Here is a 13,521-nt window from a genome sequence, read left to right on the forward strand (position 1 = left end):
CACAGCAATCCTTGCTCTACCCATCAGTTCTTACTCAGTGTTGAATTATCAGCTTCTTGCTTCTGTAGGCTCACGATGGCAGCTCTTGTCACCTGCTTTGTATTAAATTTACAAGTGTCTTTAAACAAGCATCTGAAGTGCTTTCTTCCATGTTGCAGGAGTGGACTGGAGGTCCACCAAGTTTCATCTTCATCCTTCAAATGGACACTAACCTCAGACCTCCATTATGTTTGATGCCTTAACAAAAAACTACCTGATGGTGTCTCAGCTTACAAATCACCTGAGAGCCTGTTTCTGCTTAGCAGCATACCAGCCTATTCTCAACCCATGTTATAATTCCAAATGCAAGTCCTAGGAATGTGATACATTTTTTCCTCTGTTGCAGTAACTATGAAATTGTGAAAGTGTGAAAAGTCCTAATTTTGTGTAATGTTTTTTCTGTAACTGTGCTAAGCTACCTGGTATTAATCTCTAACCTTATGTTGTTGAACGTGATAAAAAGTCAGTATAAATATAAGTACATAGTGATTCTACCAGACAGGAAAAAAGGGTATTACCCATTCACACTCAAGAAGAAGGTCGAGAATTGGAGAAATAACTTCTGCTTTTTTGCATATCCTAGAAAAAAATTGCTATTTTTGTATTATTGAAGACAACCTGAAACATAGTGTTCGTGAACTCCTTCAGGACAGTCTGAGCTGAAGACTCTCAAAATGTTTTGTTGTGGTTGGATTTAATGCCTTCATTATTGTTAATTTCAGGGATACGAGTGATAGGTAAAACCAGAGAGAATAACGAAAGTGATCTGAAGTTGACAAATGACTCTGTAATGAAAAATTATATAAGCTAAAATCATGTAGTTTGGCAAAGACCTAGCTAAGGTGGGAAGTGTTATTTGTATACAAATAGCCAGACATTTAACCACAAAAGCTGCAGTGGAATTTAATGTAGTAAATGAGGTGGTTTTTTTACAGATTTACCGAGATGTAGTTAAGGGAAGATCTGAAAAGAGTGTTAGTGAGATGCATTAGGCCTGTGACATAGGACACAGGACCCCAAACACCATCTCCTACAGGTGGTAGTCCACTCTCTTGCTTTGGGTACAGTCATCATCTTATGATTTTTGTTGGGCAGTCTGGGAGGCTGCAGTTCTAAATTCAGTAGAGTTGGTTGCTGACCCTTGTTACTGTTTTCAGAAGTCTGTTCCAGAATCTCATTTCTCTATAATTTGTGAATTCTCACAGCTGTAATTCAAATTATTTAACTTCATTAGTAGTGGCTTTCTGATGAAAGGCCCCTGACCCCTTTGTGCATTCCTTTGTTAGGGACACATAATTCTCATTCTCTCCCTCTTCCTTCATGACCTGGCAGGCTTCAGTTCACCTGCTGACATCCTGCAACCTCTGTGCACCTTGAATACTGGCCACCAGTGTAGAACAAAATATTCTCTGTGGGAAAGAGTATGAGTGACTTGGACACTGGCTCCTCTGTTACAGTTGAGGTGCTGAGGAAGTACCTCAGGTGGTACACGAGGATTTATTTTTTTCCATGATATACAAATGATTTAATAGTAACCTTACAATACTGCTGGGGAACAGAAGAAATACTAGACCACTCACACAAGAAATTATGTTGGTCTTTTACTGTCTGCATGGTCTTTTACTGTTTACTGCTACATTTCATCTTTATTTCTGATACTCCAGCCCTTGAGATGTCTTGGTTTTTCTACGTGATAATTCCAGTCTTCCTCAATTGATGCTATTAACTTCATCTCTCCAGAAAATTTAGTCTAAAAATAGTAATTTATATGGAAAAAAATTCAAAATAAAAGCATTAAACAAATTACAAGACTGGTTATTGAGGAACTGCTTCCTAATGCCACTCTGTCAGTGTGTTTGTCCTAATCTTGTTTAGCCCAGAGTTCATAACATAATCCCAGTCTCCTCAAGTATTAGCAAAATTTCACTGTAGGAGATGGTCCATTGGATTGGAGCCCAGGAAGATACATCTTTAATCAAAGCTCAGTTTAGCTCTCTTATTTGCAAAGCAAGTATGCAGACTTGTTGGACTCATATTGTATTCATTGTGAAGTAGTGTTACACTATAAGCAATTATGCTTAAAAGCAGAAAACTTCAATAATTTGCTCTCTGATACAGGGAATAGGTTTCTGAGAATAAATTATTTCATATTACATATTTAATTGGAAGTATTTAGTTACAGAGTATTAACTCAAACTCATTCTCATTTCCTTCTTCCCCTCTAATGAAATTACAGTATCAATATTTAGATTATTTTTGTCTACTTAGTGTCCCGATCCCAGTATTTTTACCTTTCTTACTTGTTTACGACAGTATGGTAGTTCAGATTTATTTTTCTAGTGATGTGCTTATGAGAAAAATATTTTCTTCTATTTACAGAATTATGAAGCCAGTGTTGATGATTTCAACAAGGTACTTCTAATAGATCCAAATGTTGTTGAAGCACAAAAGGAATTAGAGGATGTAACCCGACTGCTTGACCTTGACAGCAGTGCTGGATCTGGCAGTCGACAAAAGCAAGGGAAGAAAATAACCATACAAGAGGTGGTATACCTGTTCATTGTTTAAAAGCAAACACAACAGAAGCCACACATTTGAAGAGATAAAGTTAAAGCTTTTGTTTGCCCATCTTGAATCTGTATCTTTGGGGGGATGGTTTTATTTTGAGGGCATATTGGAGGATTTTTACGTGTGATAAAGCTTGGACTGCTCACAAGCGTATTCAGAACTACAGCAAAAAGGGAAATAGTCCATTTAGATGGCACTAAACTTGAGGATATGTTCCTTGTAAACAAAAGCTGCTTAAACTTTGAAATACATGTTTTACAGAATGCAGCTGTGAAGTAGCAGTTTTGCTTTTGAAGTCTGTACTTCTTGGGCAGCCTCTGGGGCTGTGCTGGCAGAGGTCTGTTGTCAGCAGATGTGCTGGCTGCTCCTATGCTGGTGCTAAAGTTACGGGTCAGAAAAATGAAATCCTGCCCTAAAGAGCAAGAGTAAAACATATGTAGGATCTTACAAAAGAAACACAGGATGTAATGTTACGTACAGGATCAAAATGTTAGCTTTGCACAGTTCTGGATAGAATTAGGTGATGAAAGGATTTTCTCAGTCATCTGATTTTTTGGATTGTAGCTTTTCTGGTCGTTTAAGAATTCTTTTTCCCCTTTTCATTTAAAAATGTCCAGTTAAAATACATAATTACAGTCTGTACAGTGATACTCTAATTCAGTAATGTAGTTTCAGAATGTGGTATAATGGAGGCTGCAGTTACTAATACAGAAAAAAAAAACGTTCTTGAAGTACTTCAGATTGTCACGAGCTCATGGATTTTATGTAATGGGCATAAGCTGGTATAGTGTTTGTTAAGCTCTGAGTTGTGACAAACAAAGGGACCTGGAAAGCGTTTAGAGGAGGTTTGGGAAGTGACCACATTGTTCAGAGACCAGCTAACTACATTGCTGGCACTGGTAATTTTTCTAGGTGTGATGCAGGAAGCATTTTTGTTTGCTGTCATAGTTACAACTGCCCCTGTGGAGAGGCTCTCCTCTTTTACCTTCTGTAGTCCAAGGTGGTTCCATGAAAACAGACTGTAAAGAAGAATAAAGTTAGAAAAATAATTTATCATCATTATTCCATGTTAATTGAGCTATAATTATATAAAAGACAGTCACATTTTCTCCCTCAATTCTAAGGATTGTTGAAAAACAGAACAAAATGTCTGTAAGCCAAATGCAGTATTTTCCAAAAATTACTAATCCCCTGTTCTATGCAATACAGTATCTTCAGACTTTTCAAAGTACTTGGCAGTGAGAGACATTGTTCAGTAAGTTTTAGTCAGGTTATACTAAATTCACAACTCTTGATGGTTTGAAATAGATTTTAGCAAGTGTAGTTGGCCCCATAGTTAATTTTCTAGTGACTGATTCATGAAACTTGATAGAGGCTGCAATCTCAGGAGAAGTTAAGTGGACAGTGAGGCAGTTTATTCATGCTGAGCTTTCTCCTTCCACAGTAAGACTCCAAACAACCTGATCCAGCTGCCATGTGCCTGTACTGCCCTGGAGGCACAGCAGAGAAATGAAACATGTTTGTTTTCTACCTTGACTCCAGTTCTCCTTATCTTCTGGAACTTCACATTTAATGCATGTGTAGAGTCCTCCTTTCTCTTAGAGCCCTCCTTTCTCCAGTGCTCGCCAGGTGTGATTCCTGGTGCAGTGCCAGGCAGTGAAAGGCAGTGTAAAAATACACACTTTTGACTATGAGCCTTTAAAGGTGAATTAGAGAGCTGCTTTTCTGGGGAGCAGTAAGACATGAAAGAACAGGGGTGCCTTTTTTTTAGGAAGAGCAGGATGCCATCTTTAATCTAGTGATATGATGGATATATGCAGTTTATGAAGTTTCAGGTTATGTCCACATTAAGTGATCTGTTGCCACTTTCTTTGTGAAGGTGACTGAACCTGATGAACAGGAAGAGAGACAGTTTGCTACATCAGAAGATGCTGAGACTTGTCACGTTCCTGCTGAGGAAGCTGTTCCAAAGCTTGTGCCACGAAAATCCTCTGAGAAACTCTGTGTTTCAGAACCATCCAATGCTTATGACTTTGGTCAGATTATAAATGCAGTGAATGCCAATAAGGATAAAGCTGCTTGTGCAGATCTTTTAACAGTTACTGATCCAAAAAAATTGCCAGTGCTGCTAAGTAACAAACTTGAAGGAGAAATCCTTTTGATTTTTATCCAGTCATTGGAACATTACGTAGCTGGAAAAGATCCTGGCCTTGCATATCGGCACCTTTTCTACTTAAGCAAAGCAGAAAGATTTAAGGTAAGAACCTAGACTGAATGTGTACTTAAATTGCACAGAAATCTAAAGGAAATTTTCGTATCTTAAAAGGAAACAATGCACAGATTTTTGTATCTGTCAGATACCATGATTTTCAGTCAACCTGTGCTGATTATAAAATAATTTGTTGGGGGTTTCTTTCAGGTGGTGCTGGCCCTTCTTAGCAAAAATGAAAAAGAAGAGGTGCAGCAACTGTTCGACTTACTTTCAGAAAGCCAGAGTGCTCAGTACTCGCTGGAAGATCTTGAGAGACTTAAAAAGGTTTATGAACTTTGAGAAGTTAAAGTTTATTGGCTGCATGCATATAGTGCATGTGTAGATGAATGAATGAACGAACGCTGCAGACTTGCCTGGATTCAAGTGGGTCTTCACCTGGACTGATGGAATTCTATTTTGTTTTGACAGCATATGCACATTTAAAACTTGCTGCTCTTTTCTTCTTGTAGTTGTATACATCTCTAGAATTTAATGCCCATGTGTGTTCAGTAAGAGAGTTCATTTCATTTGGCATACTGATTTTATTTACACGGTTAATTATATACAGAAAAATACATTTTACATTATATGTGCAGTGTAAAGTACCTTGATGGTACAGTAGGTAAATACACTTTCAGTCATCACTTGTTACATCATTTTGTGAGTTCTGTGTTCTTGTGATAAAGAAGGGTCTTCAAGATAAACGGGTCAGTTAGCAGTAACTTTGCTAAAATGAGTTTACAAAAAGTATTAACATTTTTCAGAAAACTACTATAGGCCATCTGTTTGTTCAGTATTCCTGGTCTATACAAAACAGATTTAAATATTTTGGCTCAATACATCTCAACAACAAAGGGGAATGAATAATATATTAGCTTGTCATGGAAACAGTTATTAAATGGATGGGTATGTTTTTAACAAGTGAGTAATTTTTAGTGCAGAGGATTACTTTTCTTCCTGTGTGTGTCAGAGGATCGCTGGTTTTCTGACTTTGTTTGGGCAGTGACAGAAGAACAAGTGGCTGCACTTCACAATAGAAGTATTTAGCTCTGAGGTTTGTAATGAGATTATTTAAAATACCAGCTATTTCTGTTTACAGATACAGTTATAAAACTAAAAGTAAAACAATTTTTTTGGACCAGTATGGTTTGTTGTTTTTATTTCAGGCATTACTTATGTTTTATATTTGATTCTGACAAAGTTCCTTCAAAGGTGAAGCTTTTAAATTTTTCAAATACCCGAATGCCTTCTTTGCACAGGTGATATAAATGTATATCAGACTCACTTAGCACTTCAGAGATATCATTAAGTATATTGTTCCAGTGAAAATTTTTCTCAGGTATATATTAATTAATAAAGTTTTTTCTTGAAAAGTAAAATTATGGATTCTTTTCTCGTTCAGTACTCTTTAGGCTTGTAATTCTGAGCTGTATTATGACTTTCATCGTGGAGTGCCAAGAATGAGTCTTTTAATTCCTAAAGCATCATCAGTACAACTGATATTTAGCAATTAACAGGTTTTCACTTCCTGTGTGTGTGATTGCCTCAGATTAAGGCAGACCCTGAACTTTGGCTGGTTGAAGATATAAAACACTGGCATTTGCCTTCTGTCATTTGGGTCCTGCCTCATTCAGGTTTCATTTGAGATTGGCTACTTTTTTAGACAGCATGTGGGAGGGCCTGACGGAGAGGCAGAACAATTTCTAAAGACATGGAACTTAGAGAAAAATTGAATCAAACACCTGTAAGGGACTGTACTGCTGATTTGGCCTGAGCAGCTCAAGCCAAGGGCACCAGTCTTCAAAACTGAAGGGGCAGCATTAGACCAGTGGAAGGCATTTTGGAGGCATGGGGTGCAGAATGGAATATCAAGGTGTGGATTTCACCATTTGTTTGACAGGTGAGCCCAGCCTAAGTCTGTTCCTCTTGCCTTCGTCTGGGAAACTGCCTCAGGGCCAGTGGGAGAAATCTCTGCAGCTCCCAACAGCTGCTGCTGAACAGCAAACGTGGGGTCACTTGTCAAAGACAATGTCCTTGGCCAGGTGAGGCCAAGTGGCCTCTGCAGAGGCAGCCACAGCATCCCTGATGCCTTGAGAGGCCACCTAAAAACACAGACTAGACAAGAATAAGGGAATGAAGGTAGATATTTATTTGAAGGGCCTTCAAAGATACACCCTGGGGAGTCCAGAGGCTATTGCCAAGATGGACCCCAAGATGGATGACAGGTCATGAGATCTTCACACTTTTGTAACTTTGGTTCATTTGCGTATCAGGGTTAATTCTCAAAGCTTCAGTTAATGAGGTAATTTCCCCAAGCTTGCCCCCCCTTTAGAGGCTTGGTTTACACATTTTTGGCCTAGGACAGTCTGAGTGTCCTTGGAGAGCAGGCCTGGAGAGGCTTTGTTACATCTACCTAGCTTGAGAGAGCAGAAGTGAACAGGCTACAGGAAACTTCAGAGTTACACACTAGGCAGTACAGGATTTGAAAAATATGAAAGTTAAAACCTAAGGCATCATCCCAGGTGTGGCACTGGAGCAGCTGCTGACCACAAGTAGCTCCTTGCTCACCATGGAACTTGCTGCAAAACACGTTTTGTGTCCCATCTGTGTAATGGTCAGCAGGAGAAGCCACAGAGCTGCTCAATTCCTGCTTTCCTCGCTGGGCCAGGAGCTTATCTCCCCCTGGGCAGTCCCCCATTCCTGACACTCTGGTCTATATTGCCCCTCTGACTTTTGAGCACTTCCATATTTTAAATCTTGTTTCTACTCTGTGCTCAGCCTTTTATTTATGCTGCTTTTTTGTTTCCCTCTGCCCTCCATAATCATAATCTCTGCTGCAGCTTTGGCTGCTCTGCCAGGCAAAAGTAAGACCGTAGCTGCCACCTCAGCACTGCAGTGCACGGGCTCAGTGTGGACACAGCGCCCAGAAACAACAGAGTGGGCAAAGTGGGGGGGGGGGGGGGGGGGCAGGAGCACCCCAAATGTCTTACCTGGCTTTGTGGCAGGGAGACCCAAATCCCAGGATGGTGGGACACGCTTGGCTTATCACTCATCCCCTCAGTGTTAACATCCACCTCTGTAAAAACAAACCAACCCAGCCCAGCAGCGGGACAAAAGCAGGAGGAGAGCACAGGTTCTGCAGGTGATGGGAGCAGGGGAGTGAATGTGACCCTGTGGTGGCAACAATGCAGCCACACACACAGGACGTGTCCTGTCCAGCCAAGCTAACCAGGCCTGCAGAGACCCAGCTGCTTGTGGAGCACATCCATGGTTTTCATACGAGAGCAAGATTCTTTCTGGAGCCACTAAAAATGCAGTCTGGGGCTAGGGAATAGCATGGGAACAGAAGGTCACACAGTTGTTATTTTGGTCCTTCAAATGAAATTTTTCATTGAAAAATTTTGACATTTTTTGAGAAGCCAGCTAGCTCCAGGCTGAACAGCTGCTGTCACCCAAAGGGTAGAGGTGCTACCAGGGCAGAGTGTGGTTGCTTCCCTGGCCAAAAAGTCAATGTACCACAGGGCTACCACTCTTTTCACTCTCCTTGTGTAGGGGTGCAGGCAGTGGTGAGAGCCCAGGTGCTGGCAAACCACAGTCCATGCCCTTATGTGGGATGTATTTCCACTCATCAGAACCTGCTCTGCTTTACGTAATCCAGTTGCACAAAATAAAGGGCTACTCCTGTGGCTGCCAGACCTTGCAGAAGACTTAGACTTGTTCGTTACAATAAACAACTTGGTTTTGAACAGCAGGGAACAAAGCTTTTTCCCTGCTCTACATCAGGATTTATGACCCAAGCCAGTGGAACTCTGCTCAGCGCCTGTGAGCTGCAGCTACCCAAGGGACAAAGGGCTGGCAGCTTGGAGCAGGGGCTCCCCCCAGCTGGCTGAATGGGGACGAAATATCACCTCCCCCTGAGTCCTCGCTCGTTCCCTGGGTGCCTGCCTGCGTCCACCCCTTGGGATGTAACATTTCAGTGGAGGCACAGCCTCCAGCTGTGGCAGTGCCCTTTCCTTGCAACCCTGTGCCACTTCTCTGCTGCTCCTTGCTAAATGCCACCCTTGTAAATACAGTCAGTGACGTAAGAGTGGCTTCCCTTGTAAGCAAGGGGGATTATAAGGGGATGAAGTGCCCATCACACAGAATGCTTTGCTCAGAAATGTCTTGAGCATGCAACCTGCGAGGAAAGGGAAGCTCAAGCCCACACAACCCCCTCACCACTGGTCTGGTGCCTAAACACAGCCACTCCAATTTAGGCTGTTGGGAATTTTAATGTCCTTATTGTTGAGATGGAAGCAAAAATAGTCCTTTTGGCAAGCCAGCTCACCAGGATCTGGTGCAAGGAGAGCTGTGCCTTGCAGCTTACTGGGTACCTGTGTGCAAGCAGGTGCTGAGACAGTCACATCTCAAGGATACTCAGTTACCTGGCCTGGCACACAAGTGAGGTGCGACAGCAGATTCATCTCCAGAGCCATCTTCCAAGACTTGGGGTTGTGTTCAGCACAAAACTTCAGTGCCACCCATGAAGCTGTGGATCAAACTCCTCCTTTTCCTCCAGACCAGTTTCTTGATTACCAAGTACCTCATAGCCACTCCTACCCTTTGAGACTGAAGGTAACACAGACATTGTCACCAGTCTGGGATTGTGCTGCTCACCCAGATCAGGCCTGGGGGTTCTTCAGCCCTCACAGGGAAACCATTTTACTCCCACAGCAACACCAGATTATTCCATCTGAGAAGACCAGTGTGTCACCTTTAGGACTGGCAGGAGCAGTCAGTGTGCTCTTCAGATCTTTGTCATTTCAGAAAGTCATTCTAAATAAATCTCAGTGTCATTCTAAAATTTCCACTCAAGACTGCTACAGTTTCACCTGAATTAGATAGAATATTAATGGATTTTAAGTTCATTAATTCTAGTATTTTTCAACCTTCTGCTTGATTATCCTTATAATGCATTATTATCCATGAGAGTGGTGGCATTACTAAGTAGGCAACTAAAAATCAATCTGAATGACTGGAAGAGATGCAAGTTAGTCAAAAAATCTTTATGCAACAGTAAAAAGTAATTAGCTCATAAATGCAAAACTTTGTGACACTGATTGAATAAAAGGATGAATGTACAAGCCTAAATGCTTTGCTACAAAAGACATGCAAACATCATGAGGAAAGCTTTTATGATAGCTTTTATCTATTTAATGCTGTAACTATCTCAAATAGTCTCAGATACAGCTGATATTAAAACAAATTTCCTCAAGATCCACAATCTGACATGAATTAGTCAAATTGGCCATGAATCATGAAAAATACTTCTGAAAAAGAACCACCATGTTGGGAGACCAGATGTAAACTTGATCTTTCCTGAGATTTATTTCAGTGAAAAAAAAAAGCTTTGCTTTATTGAATTCTTACAACAGATCTGTAAATAAGAGAAGCATCTTCTGCATTAGTGTATTAATGGAAGTGTATATTTTACTTTTTTTATAGACTCAAAATTTGGTGCTGCATTAAATTTATTGGTGCTGTTAAGACTTCCTCATATATGAAATATTACCTCTGAATTAAAAAATGTTACAAAATTAATCAGCAAAACAGTTTTCTGCTAAAAACTTATCTCCAGAAAAAACTTACCCATCTTTCAACGTTACCTCTTAAAGTGATGCATAAAATTATCAGATGATTTCAGAGTGACTAAAAATAATGGTACTATTTGATAAAACTTACTTACAAGAGTAAACTGTGCTTTCAATTACCTGCACAGCAAAATTGAGGTCCTGAGAAATTAAGAGGTAGGTTTAAGCTTGCTGAAATAGCTCTTCCATCTGACAGAAGCATAACTTACATATGGGTGTGGGATGAGGCAATCCAGCTTGGGCTTCTGCAATACATCCGCATCGGTTTTAGTTTCTCACTTCCCCAGCCTCTCATGATGCAGGTGAGAAAATGAGCCTAAGGAACAGGCAGTTCTGCTGAGCATTAAAAATCAACAGGTGTTACCCAGAAACTCTGGCCAATCTGTGGTGTTTCTGTGCAGGCCATGTGAACTGAGAAGAGCATCACTTTAGATGGAGAAAGTGGAGTTTGAGTTTAGTCAGCAATCTGACTTGTGCCAAGAGGGTGCAGTTTTGTTTAGAGAGCTCATGCCAGAACCACATCCCTCTCACAAAACCTTTTACTGTCCTGCCTGCCAGAGAGGCAGCTCAGATTTCTTTTCATCTTAGAGAAGGCTGAAGTCTTGTACAAAATGCAAGTGACTTTAGATCTTACATTTCCAAGAATCAGAGCATTCAACTTTCAAAGCACACCTAGTCAAATGAAAATATTTAAAGGCAGCAAGAGGTAAGAGCAGCCAGCACCTTACCGGAAAAACGGCTCCCTGGGAACACACCCGTTTTTAAAAGGCTGATCAGCACTTACACAACAGACCACTAGGAGTCAGTATTTAGACATTTATTTCAGATATGCAGTTTACACGCATATTATTGAGCAAAACCAAATTGCAAATATACAAATACTGTAACAAGCATTACCAAATAACATAACTGGCACTAGTGTTATAAGCTATTACTGAAACTGGTGAGGGTAAGTCATGGAAGAGGACTGTAGCTCATGGCATTCTTTTCATCCAACTAAACTTCCAGTAGCACCATAATGGCAATACATGAAACACAAGACAGAACATTGTTAACTGTTATTCTGAGATTCACAACTTTTTTTTCCATTTTAGTGAATTACTGAGCAAAAAAATGTTAACAGTGCAGGCGCTTTGGCCAACTTCAGCTTGTGTTCAGCTGTACATCTTCCATATGCAAAAGAAAAAGAAAAAAGCATATTTGGAGCCCATCTTTGCACTTGGGCAGTCATTGCACTGCACTTAAGATTCCGGGACTGAAGACAGGCATGTCTTGCAAAGAGATGTCAAGTCCACTAAAGCCTGAGTGAGTCTTTGGTAGGCCAATACCTCATTATTATATCTATGACAGTCATTTTATTCACTAGGATTTTCTTTTGTGATCCAAGGTGGCCAAAGAGGACATTCTGGAAAACATTACAGTAAAATCCTCAAACGACCAGGCACTTCAAACCCAGTCTTTTCTAAAGGCACCAAGAATGGATGGGGCACCAATTTTCCCCCTAATGAAAGGTGACTGCATCTGCTTGTCTACAATGCTTATAAATCACTGGATTGTTATTTTACAGTTTTTACACACTATATAGTAGCCTTATCTGCTGCATGACTGGTTGCATGAATAAATAGGTAACCCCACTGTTCTACACAGGTGATGTCTCCATTCCTATTAAGTACCAATTTCTTATGTTTTAAAATTATGTAAAAGCCATAGCCCTGCTCAAAGTGTACACACATACAAACACTTCTGACACAGGCTACATCCATCTCAAGATATGCAGTTCATTCTACATGCATTCTAAATACAGTGTGTCCAGTTATGAAACAAAATTATCATTCTGAATATTCACTGTTGAAGTATGTTTGTATAGGTCTCCGCAGGTCTTTGCTTCCCTTAAATTTAAGAGTTCACACAAGAATGGTTTTAAGTCACTAATGCTCAGCTAACCTTTACCCCAAATCTCATATCTTCCAAGTGAACAGTGCAGGACATATTATTCATTTCAGCATTTTACATATTAAGAATTTACCAATTTTTATCTAAATACACCAAGTATACGCTTTCAAGCAAAGTTGTGGCAAAAATACAAAACATGGACATATTTGTACTGCTGTAATGCACTTGGTTAAAGCCTTCATGTCTCTTCACACAGGTTGAAGATCCATTTGAAGTATTTTGCCTTATCAGACAAGTATATAGAAAATGAAGTTATATCAAAACCTTGCTTCTGCTGGTCACCTGAAACTTACAGAAGTCGCTTATGATTCAACCAGCTTTCAGACAGGGTTCTTTAGTGGCAAAGATATTTTTGCAGCACTTACAGATTTAAATTTCAGTCTGAATAGCAGTGCTTAATTCCACAGCATGTTGTGAGTGGTTGTTGTTTGTTTCTTTCAATGTTTCACCAACGCCTAAATCTACGCCTGTTGAAGATCCATTATTAATGCTTTCCTCAGCAATGTAACTCAGCTGTGGAACATCAGTGCTTGGAGCTGTTGGAACAGGCACAGGGATTCCACTTGGCTGTGGAGAGTTTTCCAAGCGATCGTTTTCCACCTCTGGGAGAACACTGACGGTGGTAAAGCGAGTGTGATAGTCGCTGGAACCATGGCTACAGGAAGTTTTCATACTTTCCATATCTGAGCAACTGAACTCAGAGAAATGGCTGGAGTGCGAATCTGCTACCGATGGAATACTATCGCTCAGAGAGGGAGAGTCAAATTCACTGGAGTTTGTGCTTTGCTGTTCCAACAGCTGAGCATCCATGTCCTCTCTCGTCTCATTAATCTTCATGCTGCTCTTCTTTCTCAGCTTACCTTTGCACTTCTTCCCCGCCGTGCTGTCCTTGGACCACTTGGTGGCGCCGGCTTTGCCTTCGGGCGGGCCGGAGCAGCCGGCGGAGCCGCGCCCGGCAGCGCTGCCGTCCTCCACGCTGCTGCTCCCGCTGTGGTGCCGGAACTTGGCTGGCTTGGATTCGATATCCACCTGCACCTCCAGGCTGTTGCCTTCCCTAGAACAGGGGAGAATCCGTGAGTG

General features: G+C 40.9%; 2 protein-coding genes across 7 annotated transcripts in view; one reads left to right on the forward strand and one right to left on the reverse strand.

Annotated features, from left to right (window-relative positions):
- SPAG1 (sperm associated antigen 1) overlaps positions 1 to 6,197 on the forward strand; it is a 38,324-nt gene extending 32,127 nt beyond the window's left edge. For all 3 annotated transcript variants that reach the window (XM_069005239.1, XM_069005240.1, XM_069005237.1), the window contains 3 exons: positions 2,419 to 2,583; positions 4,487 to 4,864; positions 5,027 to 6,197. In XM_069005239.1, the coding sequence (XP_068861340.1) occupies positions 2,419 to 2,583; positions 4,487 to 4,864; positions 5,027 to 5,158 (675 nt within the window). In that variant the 3' untranslated portion in view covers positions 5,159 to 6,197. The remainder of the gene's footprint in view (positions 1 to 2,418; positions 2,584 to 4,486; positions 4,865 to 5,026) is intronic.
- A 5,093-nt stretch (positions 6,198 to 11,290) lies between these two features.
- RNF19A (ring finger protein 19A, RBR E3 ubiquitin protein ligase) overlaps positions 11,291 to 13,521 on the reverse strand; it is a 58,167-nt gene continuing 55,936 nt past the window's right edge. For all 4 annotated transcript variants that reach the window (XM_069005247.1, XM_069005244.1, XM_069005245.1 and 1 more), the window contains one exon: positions 11,291 to 13,495. In XM_069005247.1, the coding sequence (XP_068861348.1) occupies positions 12,811 to 13,495 (685 nt within the window). In that variant the 3' untranslated portion in view covers positions 11,291 to 12,810. The remainder of the gene's footprint in view (positions 13,496 to 13,521) is intronic.

The sequence above is a fragment of the Aphelocoma coerulescens genome, chromosome 2, assembly GCF_041296385.1.
Source record: "Aphelocoma coerulescens isolate FSJ_1873_10779 chromosome 2, UR_Acoe_1.0, whole genome shotgun sequence".
NCBI lineage: Eukaryota > Metazoa > Chordata > Aves > Passeriformes > Corvidae > Aphelocoma > Aphelocoma coerulescens.